At 57.0% G+C, this 24,658-nt stretch overlaps 2 protein-coding genes across 3 annotated transcripts in view; one reads left to right on the top strand and one right to left on the bottom strand.

Moving 5' to 3' along the window:
* Window positions 1-1,319: 1,319 nt before the first annotated feature.
* On the top strand, window positions 1,320-5,356 carry LOC101119933 (proteoglycan 3-like). 2 transcript variants are annotated; one of them, XM_027979081.3, is made up of 6 exons: window positions 1,320-1,352; window positions 1,719-1,852; window positions 2,288-2,583; window positions 3,062-3,181; window positions 4,330-4,441; window positions 5,195-5,356. In XM_027979081.3, the coding sequence occupies exons 2-6, from the start codon at window positions 1,792-1,794 to the stop codon at window positions 5,251-5,253; spliced, it is 648 nt and encodes a 215-aa protein (XP_027834882.1). In that variant the 5' UTR covers window positions 1,320-1,352; window positions 1,719-1,791; the 3' UTR covers window positions 5,254-5,356. The 2 variants fall into 2 exon arrangements, with proteins under 2 accessions (XP_027834882.1, XP_060256171.1); XM_060400188.1 differs by having other exon boundaries at window positions 1,320-1,503.
* A 7,280-nt stretch (window positions 5,357-12,636) lies between these two features.
* The window catches only part of P2RX3 (purinergic receptor P2X 3), a 37,232-nt gene continuing 25,210 nt past the window's right edge, over window positions 12,637-24,658 (bottom strand). Inside the window, exons 9-12 of the mRNA XM_015101165.4 lie at window positions 16,820-16,913; window positions 16,536-16,601; window positions 15,910-15,987; window positions 12,637-15,563 (exon numbers count right to left, since the gene is read on the bottom strand). Of these exons, the coding sequence (XP_014956651.2) occupies window positions 15,450-15,563; window positions 15,910-15,987; window positions 16,536-16,601; window positions 16,820-16,913 (352 nt within the window). The 3' untranslated portion in view covers window positions 12,637-15,449. The remainder of the gene's footprint in view (window positions 15,564-15,909; window positions 15,988-16,535; window positions 16,602-16,819; window positions 16,914-24,658) is intronic.

Below are 24,658 nucleotides of genomic sequence, written 5' to 3'. Positions count from 1 at the left end.
TGCCCAGCTAGGCTACCCCAGAGTGGAGGCAACACCCTGACGGGTCCATGGGCTCTGGGCCATGACGTCTGGCAAAATCAAGCCTCAGCCCTTGCTGGCCTCTCCTTGGTTGCCGTGAGTGTGGCTGGAACTTGGCTGATGAAATCTTGACATTCTGCTCATCACGGTGCTTTTGCATCGATTCTGATTTTTAAGAAAGATTGCATGAAATGTTTCTTTACCGTGACTGCTGAACTCTTCAGCTGAGCTGAGTGCCTCGTTTGCTGCCCCTTGCGCCGACTGTGGGGGCTGGTGGATTGCAAGGGAAGCGTGGCCCTCAAGAACCGGAAGGCTCCGTGCGAAGGTCTCCACTCCGGCTGCTGCTTCCTGATGAGAAGATCTGCCTCGAGGCTGCACAACAAGGCCTCCACTAGGTCCGTGAACCTCAGGGAGGCAGTTTTGCTCTCGAGCGGACATTTGGAAAGGTGTGAAGACGTATCCGAGTGACTCAACGGTGCTAAACTTAGTACAAAACATAGGAAGCCCCTCCGCCAACCCCCCTGAAAGAATGATTTGAGTCCCAGCAATAACTGTGCAAAGGCTGAGAACCTTGATGGAGAGTCACAGTATAATGGAAAGAGCATTCATTCTTCATCTTAAAGATGAGAAAGAGATGGAGAGACAGGAGAGGGAGAGACAGGAAGAGAGTGGAGAGGGGAAAGAGGGGGACAGACAGAGACAGGGAGAGAAGGGTTTCAGCCTCAGAGGCTTAGTATCCCAGCTCCCTCATTCCCACAGGAACTTGGCAAGGCACCGGCCCTCTCTAATCTCATTCTTCACATCAGTGAAGTCGGGCTGATCGCACGTTCTCCTGGGACCGAGCTTAGGAAGGTGAGGATTCGGGATGTGCCCCACAGGAAGCACGCACACGTGGCCCCCACCAGAGCTCAGGAGGCCGAGCCCCTGAGCCTCCCCCTCCTCCCCCTGCTCCCCCTGCTCCCTGGATCCTCCACGGCATTTGCTGGGAAACTGACCCAGGGAAGGCTGCTTCTGGGACTGAAGAGGATTGTTCAGACCTGGACCCTTTAGGGCACTGATGAAAATTCAGTCTGGACAGTAGTCACAGGGGCTTCAGGAGCATACTAGGGTGTTAGGGCACCTATGTCCAAACAGGAGGCAGGGCCCTCCCGTCCCAGCAGAGAGCAGGGCCCAACGGTGGGAGTCCTGAGCCAACCTCTTATCAGCCCCGCTGTCCAACCCCCGAGTCTGGGGCAATCCCCCTGACCTCTTCCCACTTCCCCAAAGCCCGGTATAAGGGCAGCTTCTGTGTGCCAACAGCCAGAGGCTGAGAGTGGAGGCTTCAGACTCAGGAGGCAAGTGTCCCTCGGCTTCCCCGGGAGGACGGGTCCGGGGCTGGGAAGAACCCGGGCTCTGTATGGGACACGCCGGGGACTCTGGTCCCTTGCCCATAATGACCACTGTCCTGCCCCTTCTTCCCCAGTGGGTCTGACTCTGGCCCTGAAGGTGAGCACGCCTGTTCCTGCAGGAGCGCCGGCCTGAGCTGCGTGCTGTCCCAGGGAGCAGTGAGGCGCTCTCAGGGAAAGGGACTTGAGCTGACGAGCCCCTGTTCTTCCCCTGATCCTCCAGCTCGGGGTCTGTTCGCTGGGGGACAAGGAAGCTCTCCACTTTGCCCTTCAATCTACCAGTTGAGCAGACCCTGCCTCTCCACTGTGTTCCAGGGGCCCTGCAGACACTAGGCAAGTCCCCAGGAGGGAACGTGGAGCTGTGTGTCTGTCACAAGACTGCAGGGACATGAAAGGCTGCCTGCTGCTGCCCCTTCTCCTGCTGGGGACAGTTTCTGCTCTCTACCTGGGTGAGTGCTCCCCTTCCCTTCTCAAACATCTTCGTCTCTTCTTTCCTGCGTCGTTTTTGGCTCTTGCAGGTCCAGGGCCATAGGCCCCTCTGCAGTTGCCCCAGCCCCTCTCTTGTTAGATTTCTCCAGGACCCAGAGCTGTGGCCTGAACTTTCCCCCAGGGTTCCTTTGCAAGGAAAAACACCCACCTGTGAAGAGGAGGGCTTCTCACATCTCTCACTCCCAAATTACCCGCACGTGGTGTCAGCTGGCATCAGGTTCTCATGCATTTTTGTGTGTGATGCAAGAATTCTGGCTCATCCAACCCCCAAGGGATCCTTCCAGTCTTTGGTTCCAGATGGGGTCCCTAGGAAGACTGAGTGGAGCCATCAGAGCTGTCCGTGGTCCTGGAGGAAGGTGGTACCTGGTCTGATGGCGGGTTATTTCTTTTTCCAGAGAAGGATGCCTCCCATATGGGCAGTCCACAGACACCGGCAGACCTGAGCCAGGATCTGGAAGGTTCAGGGGGGCAGGAAGGAGAGCTGGCCCTGAGTGGTGAGGTGCTTGATTCAGGGGGAGAGCAGGCCGAGGACGCCCATGACGATTATGAGGGGGATTCAGACCCAGATGACTTAGATGAGGACGTGCAGTGCCCCAAGGAAGAGGAGACAGTGCAACTTCCAGGCAGTCCTGAGTGCAAGAGCTGCCGCTACACGATGGTGCGGACTCCAAGAAGGTTTAAGAATGCTCAGGTATATGGCATCAAGGCTGCTATGGGGGACCAGGGATGGAGAGACAGGATTGGATTCAACGTTCAGTTTCTTATTATTTAGACTAGTGGTTCTCTTAGCCTAATATGCTTCAGAAAAGAAAGTGAAAGAAAGAAAGTGAAGTTGCTCAGTCCTGTCCTACACTTTGCGACCCCATGGACTGTAGCCAACCAGGGTCCTCTGTGCATGGAATTTTCCAGGCAAGAGTACTGGGTGGGTTGCCATTTCCTTCTGCAAGAGATCTTCCCAACCCAGTGATGAAACCCAGGTCTCCCGTGTTGCACGCGGATTTTATTACCAGCTGAGCCCCCATGAAATCTAAAATAAAGGCACAGAGATGGGATTAAGGGGAAGCAGCAGATTCCGGATTCCTGATTTGCAAAGTGATGTGGGGTCTGTCCTGGAGACTCAGGAACTTAAGGTGAAAACAAGTCTTCTCTCCCGCCCGTTCTCTCTGCAGAGAGTCTGCAGGAGGTGCTACCGAGGCAACCTCGCCTCCATCCACAGCTCGAGTGTCAACTGTCTCATCCATCGCTTGTGCGTAACGATCAACCAGGCACAGGTCTGGATCGGAGGTCAGGTCAGTGAGGGGCCAATGTCCAGGGAGAGGAAGCTCATTCTTTCTGTCCTTTTAAAAAGGTTGGTTTAACACTGGGAAGTCAATCCCCTGGCCTTTAAAAGCCTTTTTCCTGCATTCATATTTAGCTGCACCCGGGCTTTCTCTAGTTGTGGCTGGGGCACCCTCTGGCTGTGGGGCATGGCTTTCTTACTGAGGTGGCTTTGCTTGCTGGGGCGCACAGAATCGAGACTCCCTGCCCAGAAGCTGGAGCGCAAGTTGGTGCTCTGTGGCACGCGGGGCCTTCCAGGACCAGGGACGAACCCACAGCGCCGGCAAGGGCGGGCAGCTTCTTCAACACTGGGCCACCAGGGAAGGCGCTTCTGAGAGCCTCAAGGCACCACCTGACCCATCGAGCCTCATCCTGGCCTGGAAGCTGGCTTGTGCTGACTTAGGAGACGTGCTGACTTAGGAGCTGTGATGACTGAGCGCTTCTCTTCCTCACCCATGTTCAGGGGCTTCTCTCTTGCAGCTTGAAATCTGCCATGGTGGATGCACTTACACCAGAGAAATGGACAATTATTATAAATCGGGGTTCTTTCTTTCCTCTGCCTCACACTTTCCACCAAAGCTGGCTGTGAAATGTTAATTAGCAGATCACTGGATCAGGAGACGAGAGTTCACACCCAGCTTGGTCCCTCAGTGGCTGAATGCCTGCCTCCATATTTCAGTGTCCTCATCTCTGAGGGGGTCCTTCTCTCAGAGTGACCCGGGGGCTGTGCCTGAATAAGCGCCGTCACATTTGCTGCTCACGTGTGGTCCCGGGACCAGAGTCTCAACATCACCTGGTAGTTGGAGAAATACAGGACCCTGGGCCGCACCCCAGACCTCCCGAATCAGGATCCGCATTTCCACCAGATCGCTAGGAGACTGTCTGCTCAGTGAAGGCTGAGAAGCCTGCTGTGCCTGAGAGCTGGAAGCGATGTTTGCTCTTCCATGTCACTGCCTGAAAACGCTCAGGCATGTGTCTGTACGGGGGGTCCTAGCCAGGTGACACAGCGAGAGGAGATTATAGACACAGTGTCCAGAAGGGATGCTGAGGGGACTTTCAGGAGCCCCAGCGCCTGTCTTCCTGGACCTGTGCCCTCTCACCAAGGCTCTCTCTTCTCTAGTTACGGTGCGGAAGATTTATCTGGACTGATGGGAGTTGTTGGAATTTTACCTACTGGGCTGCAGGACAACCTACGTGTGGGAGAGGCCGCTGTGTAGCCCTGTGCACCAGAGGTGAGGGGGCCAGGCACCAGGACAAGAGTGGGTGAACTCGCACACACACCCCTTTGAGCTGCACAGACACGCCTCCCCTCACACCCTGCCCCACTAGAGAACCCCACCCTGTGTGTGAGCAGGGCTGAGGGGCAGGGATCCTCAGAGCCACAGAGAGGGGTCCTGGATGGGGCTGGGGGCTCTGTGTCCTCCAGACTCAGCGAGGCTCCTTCCCTTCCTCTGAGGGGACGGTGACAAGGAGTGAGTGTGGGACAGACGGGAGGGATACTCGGGAATGGGAGGTGTGGCCGAGGGACACGGGAAAGATGTGGGAACCAGGGCCAGCTGACAGATGATTCCCCAGCTCCCAACAGCACGGCTGCCTGACGTGTGGGAGTTTAGAAGAGGGGCAAAGACCACACGGGCTGCAGTCAGGTGGCTGAGGTCCACATTTGGCTCCATTCGCTACTTGTCTGCTGAGATCAGGGCAGGTTACCAATCCCACTAAGCCTCAGTTTTCCCATCTGTGAAATGGGAGTGCTGACAGCCCTGACCTCTTGGTTTCACTGTGAGGATGAAAGGACAGTCCATGGGAAGCCTGTAGCACACTGCCTCTGCAAGGGAGGAGATCAGTGATCGTGGCTAGCTGGGACATGGGGAGACACACGGCCCTCAGGCTGGCAGGCAAAGGTCAGCTGAGAGGTGCCTGCCCGGGCACTGGGGGACACAGGCCACGCTCAGGTGAACTGACATCACTGTGCTCTCTGCCTGCAGGGGGTCGCTGGCGACGAGCTCCGTGCAAAAGGCGTCTGCCCTTCATCTGCTCCCGCTAAGCCGGAGGTGGGAGACCCTGCACCCCGCCTCGCCTGCCGGGTCCCAGCCTCGGCCCCCTTGCCCCCCAGCCTCTCTGGGTCATAAAGCCACGTTCTCACAGCATCTCCTGACTGTTGTCTCCTTGCTGCGCGCTGTGGAGGAGTCCTCTGGGTTGGAGAATCCTGGAAGCCTCGTTCTGGCTTTGCGGGCAGGGCGGGGGGACTTTGAGAAGCAACAGCTGGAGAGGGCCTCCTGCTGGCAGGGCGGGAGCAGGTGGCACCAGGGGGTTTCACTGCAGTGGCCCCTGGGGGCAGCGGGGACTGGGCGGGGGTCCTGCTCCCAAAGGGCCCCCCAGGGTCTGGAGGAGGATGCCTCTGTTGAGGAGCCCTCTTCGTTTGGATTCAATAATGCCTGCACTTTAGGGGCAGAGTGGCGGCTTTCCAAAATGCAGGGGTGTGTCAGATTTGAGAATTTGGAGGAGCCATGAGGTCCTGCCTGAGGCCCTCACATGATGGGCGAGGAGAAAGTGTCTCTCAGGGCACCTGGCTCTTCCAGCCTGGGCTGTTTTCACCTCAGAGACTGGCCCCTGTTTTCCATTCTCCCACCCGCCTGCTGCTGCTCATGCGCTCAGTCGTGTCCAGCTCTTTGTGACCCCATGGACCGCAGCACGCCAGACTTTCTGTCCTTTACCAACTCCCGGAGTCCACCCCAACCCATGTCCATTGAGTCAGTGATGCCATCCAACCATCTCACCCTCTGTCGTCCCCTTCTCCTCCCACCTTCCATCTTTCCCAGCATCAGGGTCTTTTCAAATGAGTCAGCTCTTCACAAAGTATTGGAGTTTCAGCTTCAGCATCAGTCCTTCCAATCAATATTCAGGACTGATCTCCTTTAGAATGGACTCGTTGGATGTGTTTTCAGTCCAATGGACTCTCAAGAGTTTTCTCCAACACCACAGTCAAAAGCATCACTTCTTCAGCACTCAGCTTTCTTTATAGTCCAACTCTCACATTTGTACATGGCTACAGGGAAAACCATAGCTTTGAGTATACCGATCTTTGTCAGCAAAATGACAAATTGTTTTTTATTATGCTGTCTAGGTTGGCCATAGCTTTTCTTCCAAGGAATAAGCGTGTTTTAATTTTGAGGCGGCAGTCACCGTCTGCAGTGATTTTCCAAGAAAAGAAAATCTGTCACTGTTTCCACGTCTCCCCTTCTATTTTGCAGAAAGTGATGGGACTGGATGCCATGATCTTAGTTTTCTGAATGTTGAGCTTTAAGCCAGCTTTTCTCTCTCTCCTTTCTCTCTCCTCCTTCACTTTCATCAAGAGGCTTTTTAGTTCTTCTTCAATTTCTGCCATAAGGGTGGTGTCATCTGCACATCTGAGGTTATTGATATTTTTCCCAGCAATCTTGATTCCAGCTTGTGATTCATCCAGCCTGGCATTTCTCACGATGTACTCTGCATATAAGTTAAATAAGCAGGTGACAATATATAGCCTTGACATAAGGCTTTTCCTGTTTTGAACCAATCCATTGTTCCATGTCCAGTTCTAACTGTTGCTTCCTGATCTGCATACAGATTTCTTAGGAGGCAGGTCAGGTGGTCCGGTATTCCCATCTCTTTCAGAATTTCTCAGTTTATTGTGACTTATGCAGAATTTCCTGGAATTCCCTTGCTTTCTCTGTGATCCAAGGATGTTGGCAATTTGATCTCTGGTTCCTCTGCCTCTTCTGAGTCCAGCTTATACATCTGGAAGTTCTCAGTTCACATACTGCTGAAGCCTAGCTCGAAGGATTTTGTGCATTACCTTGCCAGTATATGAAATGAGCGTAATTGTATGGTTTGAGCATTCTTTGGCATTGCCTTCCTTTGGGACTGGAATGAAGACCGACAATTTCCAGTCCCGTGGCCACTGCTGAGTTTTCCAAATTTGCTGGTGTATTGAGTGAAGCACTTTGACAGCATCATCTTTCAGGATTTTATGCAGCTCAGCTGGAATTCTATCACCGTCACTAACTTTATTCGTAGTGAGACTTTCTAAGGCCCATTTGACTTCACGTTCCAGGATGTCTGGCTCTAGGTGAGTGGCTCGAGATTTGTGATTATTCGGGCCATTAAGATCTTTTTGTATAGTTCTATGTATTCTTGCCACCTCTTTTTAATTTGCTTCTGCTAGGTCCTTGCTGTTTCTGTCTTTTATTGTGCCCGTCTTTACATGAATCGATCCCTTGGTATCTCCAATTTTCTTGAGGAGAACTCTAGTCTTTCCCATTCTGTTGATTTCCTCTGTTTCTTTGTATTGTTCATTCAAGAGAGCCTTCTCTCTCCTTGCTGTTCTCTGGAACTCTGCATTCAGTTGGGGATATCTTTCCCTTTCTCCTTTCCCTCTTGCTTCTCTTCTTTTCACAGCTGTTTGTAAAGCCTCTTCAGGCAGCCGCTTTGCTGTCGTGAATGTCTGTTTCTTTGTAATGGTTCTGGCTGCTGCCTCCTGTCCAATGTTATGGACCCCTGTCCGTAGTTCTTCAGGCACTCTCTCTGCCGGATAGAACCCTTTGAATCTATTTGTCACCTCCACTGTATAATCATAAGGGATTTGGTTTCGGTCAAACCTGAATGGCCTAGTCGCTTTCCCTACTTTCCTCAATTTAAGTCTGAATTAAGCAATAAGGAGTTCATGATCTGAGCCACAGTCAGTTCCAAGTCTTGCTTTTTGCTGACTGTACAGAGCTTCTCCATCTTCAGCTGCAGAGAATACAACCAATCTGATTTTGGTATTGACCATCTGGTGATGTCCATGTGTAGAGTCTTCTCTGGTGTTGTTGGAAGACGGTGTTTGCTATGACCAGTACATTCTCTTGGCAAACTCTAGACAAGGCTGTGGTCCGTGTGATCATTCTGCTTAGGATTCTGTGATTGGAGTTTCCATTTTGCCCTGCTTCACTCTGTACACCAAGGCCAAATTTGCCTGTTATTCCAGGTATCTCTTGACCTCCTACTTTTGCGTTCTAATCCCTTATGACAAAAAGGATGTCTTTTTTGGTGTGTTAGTCCTAGAAATTCTTGCAGGACTTCATAGAAAACAATTGGATTAAAAATATGCTGAGCATGGCCCTGCCCTCCAGAGCAACACCAAGTTGTTCCCACAGCTGGTCTCTCCCACCAGGATGGTTGCACAAGCCTCTTATCCTTATCTGACAAAAGGCAGACAGAAGAAGGAAGAACCACAAACCCAAAGACTCCAGAAAGAAAACTCCAATCACAGAATGCTAAGCAAAATGATCACAAGGACCACAGCCTTGTCTAACTCAGTGAAACTCTGAGCCATGCCGTGTAGGGCCACCCAAGACGGACGGGTCATGGCAGAGAGTTCTGACAAGACGAGGTCCACTGGAGAAGGGATGGCAAGCCATTCCAGTATTACTGCCTTGAGAACCCCGTGAACAGTATGAAAAGGCTAAAGGATAGGACACCGGAAGAAGAGCCCCCCAGGTTGGAATGTGCCCAGTATGCTACTGGCGAATAGCCTCAGAAAGAATGAAGAGGCTGGGCCAACATGGAAACACAGCTCAGCTGTGGATGTGCCTGGCGGTGAAGGTGAAGTCCGACGCTGTAAAGAACAGTATTGCATAGGAACCTGGGATGTTAGGTCCATGAAGCAAGGTAAATTGGATGTGGTCAAGCAGGAGATGCTAAGAGTGAACACTGACATTTCAGGAATCCCTGAACTAAGATGGACAGCAATGGGTGGCTTTGATTCAGAATTTAATTCAGCCGCCTGTGGGTGAGTCCAAGGCCCAGCTTTCTCCGAGACAGCTCCCCGACCGTATCCTCATGGGAGGCTGTCCTCCTCGCTTCCCTCCATCCTGCGTCCCCTCTCTTGTCCCCAGGCTCCCTCCCCTCCCTGGAGGGGCCACCGTCTCAGCAGGGAGCTGCCTCACTCCCCGAGGGGCTCGGGGCCCAAGTCAGGCCGTGTGCAGCCAGGTGGCTCCAGGGCTGGCTCTCCAGCCCCGGGTCTCCCCAGCTTCTTCCATCTTCTCAGGTCCTGGGGTCACTGAGACAGAACAGTGTTCTGGGCTTAGCTTTGTTGAAGAAAGGATTGGAGGTTGATGAGGCAGGAAGCTGAGACTGCCAGCTGGTGTTCAGAGGGCAGAGAGCCCTGGGTGGTGAGAGGGAGAGTGAGAGAGACTGCCTGGGGGTGTCGCTCCACGTGGGGCCCGGGGAGCATGTTCAAGGATGTCTGGGGCTCGCGCGTACACGGGTGTGTGGGTGTCTGGGTGTGTGCATGAGTCGGTCTTTGGATTCCTGGGTATGTCTGCGTACGTGTGAGTCTGTGCCTGTAAATGTGCGTGAATCTGTGTGAGTCAGCACGCATTTGTGCGTTGCTTGTGTGCCCATTTCCTACATCTCTGTGGAGATGCTTGGATGCCCGTGCACACCCCTGGGCGTGTGTCTGCATCACTTGGTGCCTTAGACACCCGATCTGTGTCGCACGCCTCCTTGTGGCCAGCATGGTTGGGAGTGTGTGTGCGTGTCCACGTGTCTGAACAGATCTGCCTACCATTCTGCTTTTGTGCGTATGTGTGTGTGTTTATCTGTCTGTACAGGCCTCGGATGAGACGTGGAGTCTTAGGACTGCACGGTCTGGGGACTTCCCTGGTGGTCCGGAGGATAAGACTATGCTAATTCGGGAAGCCTGGGTTTGATCCTTGGATGGGGAACTCGACCCCACACGCCTGCTGGAACTCTGAGCTCGCGTGTGTGCTGCGATGAGGACTGCACGAGCCGTGCCCGAGAGCCGGGCAGCAAACGAGGCGTGGGAGAGAGATAGGGAAGAGAAGCAGGTTTGCAGGCTGCGCTTGGCTTCTGAAGGTGCTGGCGTTGATGGAGCAGACGGGACGGGAGACCGCCGGGGACGCGGCTGGTGTGGAAGCCGCAGGGTCGAGGCCCTCGGATGTGAGCAGGCCTCTGGAAAGAGGAGAACGGGCCTAGGCGTTGTCTTAACCACACCAGGGCTGGGTCCCGGGGACTGCCTCTGGGTGAAGAGGCCTGTCCTCAGTGGAGGGGTCTGTCCATCTGCCTTGCATGGAGATTGGGTCAGGAGGCTCCTAATCACAGCGTCTCCATCTCTCCAAGGGCAGGGCAGGGGAGCTGCCTTGGGGTCAGGCCACACCCATGTCCCTGCTTTGCAAACTGCTACAGCCTAGTTCTTTTTGTTTTTAGGATTGATTTGCCTGTTTTGGCTGCGCTGGGCCTTTGTTGCCGGGCCAGGCTTCCTCTGGCTGCAGAGAACGGGGGCCAGTCCGCACTGTGGTGCTCGGGCTGCTCACTGCGGGGGCGCCTCCTCTTGCCGACGCAGGCTCCAGGCGCACGGGCTGGACTCGCTCCGCCGCGTGTGACATCTTCCTGGCCCAGGGACCGAACCTGTGTCCCTGCCCTGGCAGGCAGGCTCTCTATCTGCTGTGCCACCAGGGAATCTTTATCAGCGAAGTCCTGAGTCTTTGTCAGGGAAGTCCAACAAGCTGGTTCTTGAGACTGCCCTTCTAAAAGAAGCAGGAGCGCTGGGGTGGGGTGGCGGGGAGGGAAGGCTGAGCTCTGCACAGGTGGCTCTGGGAACGGTGTTTCTGGGTCTTGCTCAATGGCAGTGAAAGTGTTACTCGCCCAGTTGTGTCCGACTCTGTGTGACCCCATGGACTGTAGCCCACCAGGCCGCTCTCTCCATGGGAATTCTCAGGCAAGAATACGGGGGTGGGTTCCCATTCCCTTCTCCAGGGAATCTTCCCGACCCAGGGACTGAACCCAGATCTCCCACGTTACAGGGAGATGCGTTACTGTCTGAACCACCAGGGGAGCCAGATTCCCTCCTCTCAGCCTTCACTTATCTCCTTGACAGGGAATGGACTCTAGCTAATCCCAGTGTCCCAATATACTGCCAGCCAAGATCAGAGAGGGAGGGAGGAGAAAGGGGTGGCAGGAGGGCTCAGACCCTTCCCGACTGAAGCTTGCTTGAGGTAGGCCAGGGCAGTAGATAAGATGTGCTTCAAGAATCCAGTCCTGTCTGTTAGTCATTCTCAAGTTCAACCATTATATATTCATTCCTTTGGCTGTTTAAGGCCGTTCACCTTTGAAATCCTTGACTGAAAAGCAAATATTCTTAGAAGAAACTCCTGAGTGTGTTGTCTATTAATACCTCTGGAAGACTGATTGATAACTTGCCAAGAAAAAGGTTTTGTGAGAAGGAACACAGAGGGAAGAATGCGTGTGACCGTTTGCACACACGTGGGGGGGAGGGGCTGTGGAGAAGAACTGCTGGGGAGGAGTCAGCGTGCCCCCATCCTGAGCCCCCTCCCGCCTCCCTCCCTGTGCCACCCTCTGCGTCATCCCAGCGCACCAGCCCCAAGCATCCTGCATCACATTGTCAAGTAACTAGCCTCCAATTAAAATAAATAAATTTAAATTGAATATAAATGAATAGAGTTCTCAAAAAAAAAAAAAGAAAAAAAAAGAAAAGGAGCCAGCGCAGCCCGGAGTGCTGTGTTCACCATTTTCTCTTCCTGGAGGCCCAGGAAGGCTGCATCTCCCCGGTACATCATTTTCTCTTCTCCCTGGGGGCCCGGGAAGGCTGTATCTCCCCGGTATTCTTTGCAATAAAGCTGGGTCCTGCAGCAGAGCACTGAGTCTGACCAGTGAGAGGCGGTTGGAAGTGATATGAAGGCCGCGCATGGCATTTATTTGTTTACTTATTAAATATTCATTTATTTATTTGGCTGCACTGGGTCTCAGTTGCGGCACGCTGGATGTTTGGTCTTCATTGCTCATGCGAACTCTTAGTTGTAAGAGTTCCCTGACTGGGGATCGAACCCAGGCCCCCTGCATTGGGTGACGTGGAGTCGTAGCCACTGGACCACCAGGGACGTCCCAGGCCTGGCCTTTAAATGACCCTCTATGGTCACCCGTGACCTTCCAGTTCTCGCTTCCCTTGCCATAGTGATCTGGGGGTTCACGTGTCTCAGAAGGCATAGCTACCAAGTGGAAGGGCTGTCTGACCTACTTAATTGCACAACATTCTGAGATTTCACACTTTTTTCCTGCAGCAATAAGAACTGTTTTTGCCTAACATATAGAAAAGAAGGGGCCAACAAATTTCTTCATTTTTTCCCAGCTGGACGTGGCACGCAAGTCAGGATCCTAGACTCCAGGGTCATAAAGGTCTGGGTTCGAGTCCCAGATCTACCATTTTAGTCTAAAACCTTAGCCTTAATTTCTTCAACAAAATGAAAGTTGAATTAGACAAAGGCTACTTACTGCGCATTTAACCCACTGCTTGGTGATGGCGGGTTATCACGGAATGTAAGCTTTGCTGCTGAGCTGTTAGGAATGAGTGTGGGTTCTGGTTCAAATGTCCACGTATTGCAAATTTATTTTTCTATCAGGACTAATGACAAACCACAGCAAGCTCTTCCCTGGTAGCTCAGATGGTAAAGTGTCTGCCTGCAATGTGGGAGACCTGGGTTCGATCCCAGGGTCGGGAAGATCCCCTGGAGAAGGAAATAACCCACTCCAGTACGCTTGCCTGGAAAATTCTATGGCAAGGAGGAGCCTGGTAGGCTACAGTCCATGGAGTTGCAAAGAGTTGGACACGACTGAGCCACTTCACTGGTTCACAGCAAGCTTGGGCTTCCCAGGTGGCACCCGTGGTAAAGAATCTGCCTGCCAGTGTCGGAGATGCAGGAGACAGGGGTTTGATCCCTGGGTCGGGAAGATCCCCTGGAGAAGGAAATGGCAACCTGCTCCAGTGGACAGAGGAAGTTGGTGGGCTGCAGTCCATGAGGTCGCAGAGAGTTGGACACAGCTGAGCACAGCACAGGGGTGGAGGGGGCAGCAAGCTTATCCAGGTTGGCGAGGAGTCGCTGGCGCGTGTGCTGAGTGCATGTGACGCGGCAGGGGTGGGCCGGTGCTGGGGCTGCTCTTGATACCAGCCCCAAGTCTTGCGCAGGGAACCGTGACCTAGTTCGGCCGCGGGGAAGACATTAGGGTCACGCAGGGTCACACATCCATGAGTTCAGGCCTGGGATGAGCTGAGGCACCCGTAGGAGGACCCTCGCAGTCTGGAGGGAAGGGAGGGGCAGCAGGAGAGGGTGCCCCCGGGACGGAGCCGCCTCCATCCCCTCATCAGAGAACAAGCATCGCTGTGACCCCAGCCTCGGCCCAGTCTCCTGAGAGCTGGGTTCACCGGGAACGCTGGCGGGGCTCCTGGCTGGAGAGGTCAGCTCTGCCTTCACTGACATCTCTACTGTTCAGGTCTCCGGACGCTGCCTCATCCTCTGGCTGGTACCTGGGGAGGTGTCACCCCAGCATCCTGAGGACAGGGGCTGGACTGAAGGCAGAGCAGGGAAAGGGCTGATGGGCCCCCTGCGGGGAAATCTCACCCCTTCTCCCCGTGGGGTGGGGGTCACGGGGGTCAGGCCTTCCCAAGCGACCCCCTCAGCTGCCCTGACCCCCATTTCCCTGCACCTTCTCTGGAGGGACCAGCCCTCCCTGTACAATCAAGCTCTGCTAAGACCTCATGGTCTGGCCTGGGCGCCCACTTTTCTGCGGCGTCTCCCATGAAACTGGTGGGACTCCCACTCCTGAGCCGATCAGCGGCACCAGCCCTCTCCCATGTCTCATGTTGTAGTTTTTTCCAAAAGATGACACAGAGCGTAGACCTCAGGCTTCATAAGGGCTTCCCAGGGGGCGCCAGTGGTAAAGAACCCACCCACCAAAGGGGGACATGTAAGGGACTGTGGTTCGACCCCTGGGTCGGGAAGATGCCCTGGACGAGGGCATGGCAGCACACTCCAGGATTCTTGCCTGGAGAATCCTGTGGACAGAGGAGCCTGGGGGCCTACATACAGCCCACAGGGTCTCAGAGTTGGGCAAGGCTGAGCGACTTAGCACACGCTTCATGATGCTTAGCTGGCCCTTGCTGCTGGTGACCTTTCTGGGCCCCTACCGCAGAGGGGAGGGGGCGACTGGGCACAGGGAGGCACCCGGGCTGCCTGCGTCCGCTCCTGGCTCCCCACCCCCCACCCCCGAGGGGCAGGACGCCTCTGGTTCGCTAACTGCAGGACCACAGACGAGCCATTTCCACAAACGAGCCTCAGTTTGTTCATCTGTAAGGAAGAGAATCAGACAAGAGGGTCCCTACAGCCCCTTTAGTTTCTGATGTCAGAAGGCCGACCACCTCGTTCGGGCCCCAGGGGGTAGGCCCGCTGATTGGCTGCTCACGGGGCGCCGGGTCTCACCCGACCTTTTCGTCCATGTGATGGGGAAGACCCGCTGACCTCCTGGAACAGGGCGCCGGGTGGGGAAGCCCACCCCGCCCCAGGCAGGGGAGTGGGTGCCTAGCTGGGCTCCTGAGTGAGGGGCCTGGATGTGTATGACCCTGGGGGTGTCCCAGAGAAAACGAGAAGTTTCCCTTCTCCGGCTTGAGGTGGGGGAAGGAAAAATTCACTGACAGTTACGTCTCCTGTTTCCTTCTGCATCTGGGATCCACCCAAGTCAGAGAAAGGGACCCTACAGCCCCGTCTGACATGGGGCCTGCCTGAGTTCCTGGGGACTGCAAGGGCCGCGCTCCTAAGGAAGCAGAAACGGACTGTGGCCAAGGTCCGGGAGGCTGAAGGGGAAGGGCAGACGCCTCCGGGTGTGCCCTGTCTCCTGGTGGGCTGGGGGTGATGGAGTGAGTCAGATCCGGGTCCAAATCCCAGCCCTCTCGATTCCTGGCTGTGTGTCCCGGGGCAAACGACTCAGCCTCTCTGAGTCTCCATTTATCTTCAGAAAAGGGAACCTAATAACTACCTCACAGGACTATTCTAAGGAGTAAATGAGCTAACACGTGCGAAGGTGCCTGGCACTTGCTGGGCTCCTGTGGCTCACGCTTATTCCTATTTTTATCTCTTACTCTTTGGAAGGGGGACGGCCAGGTGCCACCGCCCTGGGGTCTGGGGAAGCAGAAGGGGGTGAGGCAGGGGGTGCAGGTGAGATGGGGGTCTTCGTGGGAGCTGGACCCATCTGCAGGGTGGCGGGGCGGTCAGGCCCAGGCCTTGGCTGTGGCCGCTGTGAGTGAGCAGCAGAAATGAGAGCCGCTCCCCCTCCCGCCCCCCGGCGCCCCTCGGGGTCTCCCGTTGGGAGGCTGGGCGCCCCAGGCTGAGCGTGCGGCCGGCGGGAGAGGCCTTAGTGGCCGATAGAGTAGGCGCCCGAGTCCGTGGACTGCTTCTCCTCCGTGGTCTGGTCGCCGGTGTCCCGGGGGTGGGCAGAGGCTGGGACCCTCAGCGTCGTCTCACTCACCTGCAGGCAGAAGGGCTGGCGTGAGCGGGCTCCGACCACGGGTGGGGTCCTCCCGTGGGCCCCCGTGCGGCCGACTCAGCTGTCGCGGCTCATGGCCGGGGCCGGGGGGAGCGAGGGCAGATGGGTGTGCCCCCAAAGAGCAAAGCGAACCCCGAGGCAAGCCGCGGCAGGGTCTGCCCACCCCCGAGGGGCGACGAGCGGGTGGGGATGCTGAGAGCAATGACCACACCCCGCGCTCGGCCAAGGTCTGCCCGTGGGACACCCGACATGCGCTGAGGCCCAGTGAACGCCCCTTCGTGGACCCAGGAGAGTCCAGGGTCCAGCTCCCCCGCCCCCCACCACTCACCTCCTCGAACTTCCTAGCCTTGTACTGGTCGGCCCCCTTGAGGAAGTTCAGCAGGATGATGTCGCAGAGGACGGTGCCCTGGAGGGACAGCGGGCGGCCCTGAGCGCTGCGGCAGGCCGGGACAGCGTTGCGGGAAGCGGGACGGCCCTAGGGGTGCGGCGTGCCCTCCAGAGCAGCCCGGCTGACCTTCCTTTAGGAAAACGCCCGAGGGCTTTGCTCTGTCTCTGGGACCCACCTCCGCAGCTCCGGGGGGTGGGCCCACCCTGAAATGCGCGGGGAGAAGCCGAGGGAATGCGGGGGAGGGGGGGGATGGGCGGGGCGGGGGGCGTGCGCCCGACCCCGGGGAGCAGGGCTCTGCGCCTGCTCTGCTCTCAGGTCTGGGAACCCTGGGGTCTCCAGCAACCACCCCAAACTCCGCCACCTTCACGGTGATGGGGAACTCCGACTTGGTAACAGGGGTGGGGGCGCTGGCCACGTGGGTGTCAGGACAGGAGATGCTGGCCCAGCACGGAGGGGATGGCTCCAGGCAGAAAAGGGCCCCCCCTCCTTCTCCAGGCTGGCCTGCTCCCCACCCACCGCCCACCCTGCGCCCCGGGCGTGACCGAGCCTGGAGGGCTCCCACTCACCACTCCCACCGAGGTGAAGGCCGCCACGGAGCTGATGATGGTGGGGATGATGTTGAACTTGCCAGCCTGGTGCACGAAGACCAACGTGAGCGCGCAGGGCGCCCAGCAGGGCCGGGTGAAGCCTGAGGCTTAACCTGGACTCCCAGCCAGGGCGGCCGTGGAGCCAGAAGGCTTCTCGGGGGACCAGTGGGCGCCCCCCACCCCCACCGCGCTGCGGAAATGTGACCAGCGAGGGTCTCTGGGCGGGTCAGCAGCAGGCCCCTCGCCCCCGGCCCAGAACTCACGTCCCCGTACACCAGCACGTCGAAGCGGATGCCGAAAGCCTTCAGCAGGGTGCGGTACTCACTGCCGTTGTCCATCTTGTAGTACTTGGCGAACCTGGAGGCCAGAGGGGAAGGCGCAGACCCGCTGCGGGCTCCTGTCTCTCCTGCTTAAACCCTCAGGGTCCCCCAGAGCCCTGCAGCCCTCGTTCACCGCCCAGCCCTGCCTGACGGTGGGGCGGGACTCCCGCCGCGGTCCTCCCCGTGTGTTCAGCTGGCCGCCTGCACAGCCAAAACCTGGAGGGTTTGTTAAGGAGGCAGATTTCCAGGCCTGGCCCTGAACGCAGAGAATCAGCAGCTCAGGACTAGGTCCCGGGAGGCTGCCTTCTAAATTACTCCTCTAAGTGAGTCTGACGCGGGGGACAGTGTGAGCCACGCTGGACTCCAGGCTTCCACCGCTCTCTTTCTCTGGGAGTCCTCTCCCAGACGGGTGTGCGCCTTGCCATGGGCGTCTCGGCCCGCTTGGATTCAAAGCCTGCTTCGGCCACTTGCCAGCCGCCCAACTTGGGACAGCCACTTAACCTCTCTGAGAGTCGACTCCTTCACCTGTGAGTGAGCATAATACGAAGTCCTGCTACGAAAACGGTGAAGTCACACGCGTCAGGGGCTGAGAACAAGGTCTGGAACAAAGCAGGCCCCGAGAGAGGCTCCCTGGTGCCGACACTGTGGAGGAACACACTGATTCCGAAAGGGCTTTGTAGAGCGGCTTTAAAAAGTGCTTTTAGGAACTTCTCTCAGAGTCCGCTGGTTGGGACTTTGTGCTTCCAATACAGGGGACGCAGGTTTGAACCCTGGTCAGGGAACTAAGGTCCCTCATGACAGAAGGCGTGGCTGAGACGATGATGATGATGATGATAAATGCTTTCAGACACTGCATCTCACAAGCCAGTGGGATAAGGGCGTGACTGGCTCTAGGGGCTAATGGCTGGTCCAGGGTGACTCACCTGGCCAAGACCTAGTGCTGGATCTGCAAACCCCCACCCCGCCGTTCAAGAACTCGCTCTCTGAGCTTTCTCTGCCGTGTGCCCGGAACCACGCGGAAGACCGATCAGAGTGATCACGTTTCATTCTCACTGAACACAGTGAGGTGGGTGTCGTGCCATTCGGGGATGCCTGTGGTGGTGACGGGGTCTACCTGCCGGCTCACAGTCAGCAAGGACTTGGATTGCACTTGTCCTTCGGCTTCTAAAGCCAGCGCGTTTCCTCTACGTGGCTGTGCACATTACGGGTGAAACTAACTCTGTGTGTGCGTGTGCGTGTACGTGTGTGTGCGTATATGTGTGTGCGTGTGTGTGCGTGTATGTGTGTGTGCGTGTATGTGTGTGTGCGTGTATGTGTGTGTGCGTGTATGTGTGTATGTATGTGTGCGTGTATGTGTGTGTGCGTGTGTGTGTGCGTGTATGTGTGTGCGTGTATGTGTGTGTGTGTATGTGTGCGTGTATGTATGTGTGCGTGTATGTGTGTGTGCGTGTATGTATGTGTGCGTGTATGTATGTGCCCAGTCGTGTGCGTGTGCGTGTATGTGTGTGTGCGTGTATGTATGTGTGCGTGTATGTATGTGTGCGTGTATGTATGTGTGCGTGCATGTGTGTGTGCGTGTATGTGTGTGTGCGTGTATGTATGTGTGCGTGTATGTATGTGTGCGTGCATGTGTGTGTGCGTGTATGTGTGTGTGCGTGTATGTATGTGCCCAGTCGTGTGCGTGTGCGTGTATGTATGTGCCCAGTCGTGTGCGACTCTTTGTGACCCCGTGGACTGTAGCCCGCCAGGCTCCTCCGTCCATGGGATTTTCCAGGCAAGAATACTGGAGTGGGTTGCCATTCCCTTCTCCAGGGGGTCTTCCTGACCCAGGGCTCGAACCCGCACTGGCTCCTGCGTTGACAAGTGGATTCTTTACCACTAGCACCGCCTGGGAAACTAACCCTGCTGCTGCTGCTGCTGCTGCTAAGTCGCTTCAATCGTGTCCGACTCTGTGCGACCCCATAGTCGGCAGCCCACCAGGCTCCCCATCCCTGGGATTCTTTAGGCAAGAATGCTGGTGTGGGTTGCCATTTCCTTCTCCAACGCATGAAAGTGAAAAGTCAAAGAGAAGTCGCTCAGTCGTGTGCGACTCTTAGTGACCCCATGGACTGCAGCCCACCAGGCTCCTCCGTCCATGGGATTCTCCAGGCAAGGGCACTGGAGTGGGGTGCAGGGTAATCTTTTTCGGCTACTTCCTCAAAGCGGTAACACAGCCTCCCACTGTTAGCATCCCAGGAAGAGGAGTTGGATTCGGTGAGTCCCCACCGAGAAGGGGACACGGAGAGCTTTGCAACTGTCTGGGGTCCACACCAGTCTTTTTATCGGGCACCTCCCTTTCAGCATTTCCAGTCCCCAGGGGCTCCCAGGCCCATCCTGGGCCTCTCCCAGAACAGAGGACAGCTGAGAAACTCACTCCCTGGAAGTGTCCAGCGACCGACACAGTACCCCTCCCAGGGATGTTTGCTTTCCAAACTGTCCAGCGGGGAAAATGGAAGTGCTGAGCCCGAGGGGACAGATAACGGACGGATCGCGGCGGGGAGGAGGTCACCTGTCGGCGTGTGGGGGAGAGCCACCTTAAATCGTAAATGTCAGCTCCTGTCACGGCTGGCCGGGCGGCTTCCCACGTGGCTCATCAGTCAAGAACACACCTGCCAGGGCAGGAGACTCGACTTCAGTCCCTGGGCCGGGAAGATCCCCTGGAGGAAGAGCTAGCAACCTGCTCCAGTGTTCTTGCCTGGGAAATTCCATGGACCGAGGAGCCTGGTGGGGTGCAGTCCGTGTGATCGCGAAGAGTCAGACACCACTGAGGGACGCAGCCAGCATGCCCGTCAGCTCTGGGAACTCCGGGGTCAGGCAGAAACGCGCTTAAATCCTGGTTCCACCACCACAGGCTGCAGGTGTGGGCTCTTTCCTAGGACTCAGCCCCTGGGGTTTCACTTCTGGCGTCTATAACCCAGGGCGTGCTGAGGCCTCCTCCGCAGGTCAGTGAGAGGGGTGACCCCGAGCCCACCCTCCGAGGCGGGCGCGCTCCTGACCTCCATGTTGGACGTCCTCTCTGTCTTCTGCAGAGACCACTCCCACCCAACCCCCTGCCCTTGGGTCGGGCTGGTCCAGCCAGTGGGAGGCGCCCGCGGGTGGCCAGAGGGTGAAGGGAAGACAGGCAGGGTGCTTTTTGTCTCCTGGCTCCTCTGCGGGGCCTCTAACCGGGCTGGCCTCCCACCTGAGGCCCAGAGCCCGCAGGGCAGCCTGCCCACCTCTGCAAAGAGTGACTCCGTGCAGTCGCCCCTTTTGAGACCCCTGACTGTTACCTCCTGGGACTCCGGCCCTCCCCTTCCCCACTTTACAAGCTGGAAGCTTGGGCCTGGAGAGCTTTGTCTGGGTCAGGAGGGCGTGTTGCAGGAGGGGACCCATCTTCGGTTTCTGCCTGTGCCCAAGGGAAGCACCTGTTTGCAGACAGAGGCCTTGGAAAGGCTGGAAATGGTTTGGGGAGAAAACAGTCTCTGGGGAGGCTGACCCGGGCATGTGTTTCCTGCAGGGGCTCTGCAGCTAGAGGGAGAGGCAGGGGAGACAGAAGGGTCCTCCTGACAGTGAGACCAGAGGTAGAACAAACCCAGGCCTGGGAAGGAGGCTGCGAGAAGGGCAGCCACTTAACCCCAAGGGCAAAGCCTTGGTGGGGGAGTTCCCTGGCTGGCCAGTGGTTAGGACTTGGTGTGTTCACTGCTGGGACCCAGGTTCAATCCCTGGTCAGGGAACTAAGATCCTGCAAAATGTGCAGTGTGGCCGAAAAGGAAAAAAAAAAAAAGATTTGGAGGACAAGGAAATACGGCAGCAGCTACCTCATCCTCACAAGTATGGTGAGCAGGGGAACCTCCCTGGTCGCCCTCCCTGGTGGAACCTCACTGGGAGGCGGTGAGTCTGCGCTCCCAGTGCAGGGGCCTGGGGCTCCATCCTCGGGCAGGGAACTATATCCTGCACGCCGCCCCTAGACCTGGTGCAGTAGGATAGAGACATGTAAAAGAAAATCAGGGTCAGTGTGGTCTGGGGGGAGGCGGCAGAGAGCTTTACAGAGCGAGGCAAAGAGCCCCAGACTGGAACCGCACCAGCCGTAAGAGAACAGGACGAACACCAGAAAGGAAATCATTTCTGTAAAAATGAAGAGGCCCCAGAACCTAATTCTGCCGGCAGGCCTCGCGGGAGAGTTCAGGAAGTTTGCAGAAGAAGGGTCTGGTGTGGGCAGAAGGCTCCAGAAAGTCCTCGCTGTGGCTTTCTCAGGCTGGCCCAAGGCAACGTATGAACCATCTCCATCTCCACACCCACATTCACAGGATTCAGCAGAAAAATACGCACATCTCTAGAGCTTCTCGGGAAATCTCAAGAACGCAGCGTTGGCCCATTTTGCAGATGGAGAGACAGCCGACAAGGTCGCTCTCCTGAACTGGAATTCCGAGGCACACTCACAACCCCCCAGTCTGTGCCTTCAGCCAGAGCTCTCCTGCCTCTGGGTGCTAAGTGGCCGCAATTACTCTTGTGTTCTTTCCTTTCCTTCTCTGGGAAGCACACAGCACCGGATCGGGAAGCCCTTCTGTGCTCCGCTTCTGTCTCAGGTCACTGGAGCGCTCACGGCCCTTGTCTGGAATACAGGGCAGCTGAGGGCTGGGGATGGGGCGGGCGGGCGGAGGGGTCACAGACGCGCAGGGCCGAGACCGGGCCGCACTCCTGAGGTCTGCGTCCCTGGCTCCCGGCCGCAGCCGTGGGGGAACGCTCTGACATGGGCTCGGAGAACAAGAAGTCGGTATCCTGGGTACCGCCGCCCGGAGCGGGGCTGGCTAAATTTATCTTGGGAAGGAATGTGAAGACAACAGAGAGAAGAACCAAAGCGGACTTGGTTCCCCTCCAGCACCTGCCTTCCAAGAGGCAATAAGCACGCTCAGATCATTATCTCGCCGCCCACACGCCCTCAGAGGAGGCTTGGCAGGGACGGTTCCCGGGAGGAGGAACGGCTTTCGGCCTGGGGGTGAGGGGGAGGCCCCGACTGCAAACGCGGCCTGACTTCTGCACGCGGTGTGGCTGCAGTGGGGGTGGGGCGGGGGATCACAGAATCTGGCCCCACCCTGCGGCAGAGACAGGTTCCATGCGCACCAGGCTCGGGGCTATCTTCTGCCTTGGCACCCAACTGGACCGGGTTTCCCAGCCCCGTCGCCTTTACCTGGGCCCCCGGGACCACTTCTTGTCAACAGAAAGTGAAGGGAAGTGAGGGCTGTTACCACTGGGCTGGGGTGTGTGAGAGCTCTGTGCCTTCCTCATCCTTCCCAGCCTCATGGCTGGGTGCTCAGGAGCCAGGGGAGAGCTCAGGCCCCAGAGGAGGCTGACCCATGGGTGGCAGGACCCCCAGGGGACTTCACACAGCTCTCCACCCACCCTGACCCACAGGGCATGGTGCCTTGAGCAAGGCGTAAGCCTCTGCTGAGCCACTGAGCTGCAGGGGCTACTTGTTACGGCAGCTGGCAGCACTTACCCTGACTACTACAAACCCCTCCCTCATAGCTCAGCCACTGGGAAAGAATCTGCCTGCAGTGCAGGAGACCCAGGTTCAGTTCCTGAGTCAGGAAAGGTGCCCTGGAGAAGGAAATGGCAGCCCACTCCAGAATTCTTGCCTGGAGAACCCCATGGACCGAGGAGCCTGGTGGGCTACAGTTCATGGGGTCGCAGGCGTAGGTCATGACTTAGCGACTAAGCCGCCACCATTACGGCACAGCTCAGAAGACTGAGGCTCAGAGGGAAGAAGTATTTGTAGAAAGAATGAGCTGACACTGGGGAGTCATTCAAGGTTTCAGAGAGGGCGGATCTCAAGGACACCACACTGCCGAGAACACACCTTCTTAGGGAGCCCGGGAGACTGACGTGTGGTCCCACGGCTGTCGTTGACCAGCTTTTTGACCCTGGGTGAGTTTCTCAACCTCTCTGAGCTTTTTTACTTCGGTCAATAAGTGAGAGTAAAAAGAGCTGAGGAAGGAAGGCGACGGGATGGTGCCCAGATCCGTATTGTGAGTGCTCAAGGCATGTCTGGTTCCTCATCCTGAGAACGGGGCAAAGTGAAAGCGCAGACTCGAGAGGGCTTCCCTGGTGCTCCAGTGGCTAAGATTTTGTGCCCCCAGTGCGGGGGGGCCAGGACTCAACCCCTGGTCAGGGAGAACTCTAGGTCCCACATGCCGAACGAAGAGGCCACATGCCGCACCTTAGGATCCCACATGCCACAGCTGAGACCTAGAGCGGCTGGATGAGTAAATAACGAGTAAAATAAACATTTACAAAGAGCATAGGTGAGCCACGAGGCGTCCAAAGGAGGACCCCAGCCACCTCACCGCAAAAGGAGAAGGGCGTGAGGTTCCCTGGGGGCCCAGTGGTTCAGACTAGGCGCTTTCACTGCCGCGGGCCTGGGGTTTGGCCCCTGGTTGGGAACCAAGACCCCACAAGCCGTGTGATGCGGCCAACAGATAAATAAATAAGCAGAGAAATAAACGGAAGGGCTGAGCTACCCCGAACCTGTGTGCAGGCCAAGTCACCAGTCGTGTCCGACTCTCTGTGACCTCACGGACTGTAGCCCACCAGGCTCCTCTGTCTGTGGGATCCTCCAGGCAAGGAAACTGGAGTGGGTTGCCGTGCCCTCCTCCAGGGGAATCTTCCCAACCCTGGGATCAAACCTGCGTCTCTCATGTCTCCTGCACGGCAGGCAGATTCTCTACCACTGGCGCCACCCAGGAAGCCCCACCCTGTGGCTGAGCCCTGACTTTCCCCAAGTCCTCTGATTCCTGCCTCTCTGGCTCTGGTCCTCTTGGCTAGGAAATGGGGCCAGTGAGGACGGCATCTGCATTCAGCTCCTCGGCCTGGAATGCCAAGCCCCAGGTCTGCGGTCCCAGCCTCACCCTCAGAGGCCCCTCACCGCCCGCACAGCACGCTGCCCGCTTTCTGGACCCCCTGAACACTCTCCGTGCGCGCTGATTTCTGTGCCTCTGCCCCGATGCCCCTTCTCCTCCCTTTCCCCACTGCACAGACTCCTATTCATCCCGCGGGGCCCAGCTCCAGGGCGTGTCACTTCTGCTACTCCCCACAGTTTTCAGAGCTCCCTGCTCCATGCCAGGCGTGGTGCCAGGCACCGCTGACGCACTGGCAAGCTCTGCTCTCGGATGAGGAAGGGAAACAGGAACAAGCCGCGCAGACCCACACGCAGGGAAAAGTGGATGCCAGAGCACAGGGCATGGAGGCTGGCGGGTCAAGGAAGGCGCCGTGTGAAAGCGACGTGGACGCTGAGACTTGACGCGCCGGGGGCCGAGAGGTAAGAACGGCCGGAGCTGGGCAGCTTTCCTGGCTGAGGGGTCTGCAGGCCCTCTTGAGGGCAAGGATGCTGCGCCCTGAAAAGCTCAGCGACCTGGTAGGTGGAGGACAGAGGGGAAGCGGCCCTGGCTGGTGCACTGCCCGGGAGCCCGCCTGTGTCTCTCTCCCCACCGCCGAGGCCAGGTGCTACGTGGTTTGGCTCGAAATTGCCCGCGGAAATCGGCAAGCACTGCAAATCAGTGCTCTGTTTATTTTTCCCCCAGCGTGCTGGCTTCCACAGGTGGCTCTAGTGGTAGAGAACCCGCCTGCCAATGCAGGAGACGTAAGAGATGCGGGTTCGCTCCCTGGGTTGGGACGATCCCCTGGAGGAGGGCCTGGCAACCCACTCTAGTATTCTTGCCTGGAGAATCCCAGGGGCAGAGGCACCTGGCGGGCTACGGTCCATAAGGT

The sequence above is a fragment of the Ovis aries genome, chromosome 15 (assembly GCF_016772045.2).
Source record: "Ovis aries strain OAR_USU_Benz2616 breed Rambouillet chromosome 15, ARS-UI_Ramb_v3.0, whole genome shotgun sequence".
In the NCBI taxonomy this organism is placed as follows: domain Eukaryota; kingdom Metazoa; phylum Chordata; class Mammalia; order Artiodactyla; family Bovidae; genus Ovis; species Ovis aries.
Note: the sequence above shows the minus strand (reverse complement) of the source record. Positions and strands in the feature narration are given on the sequence as shown.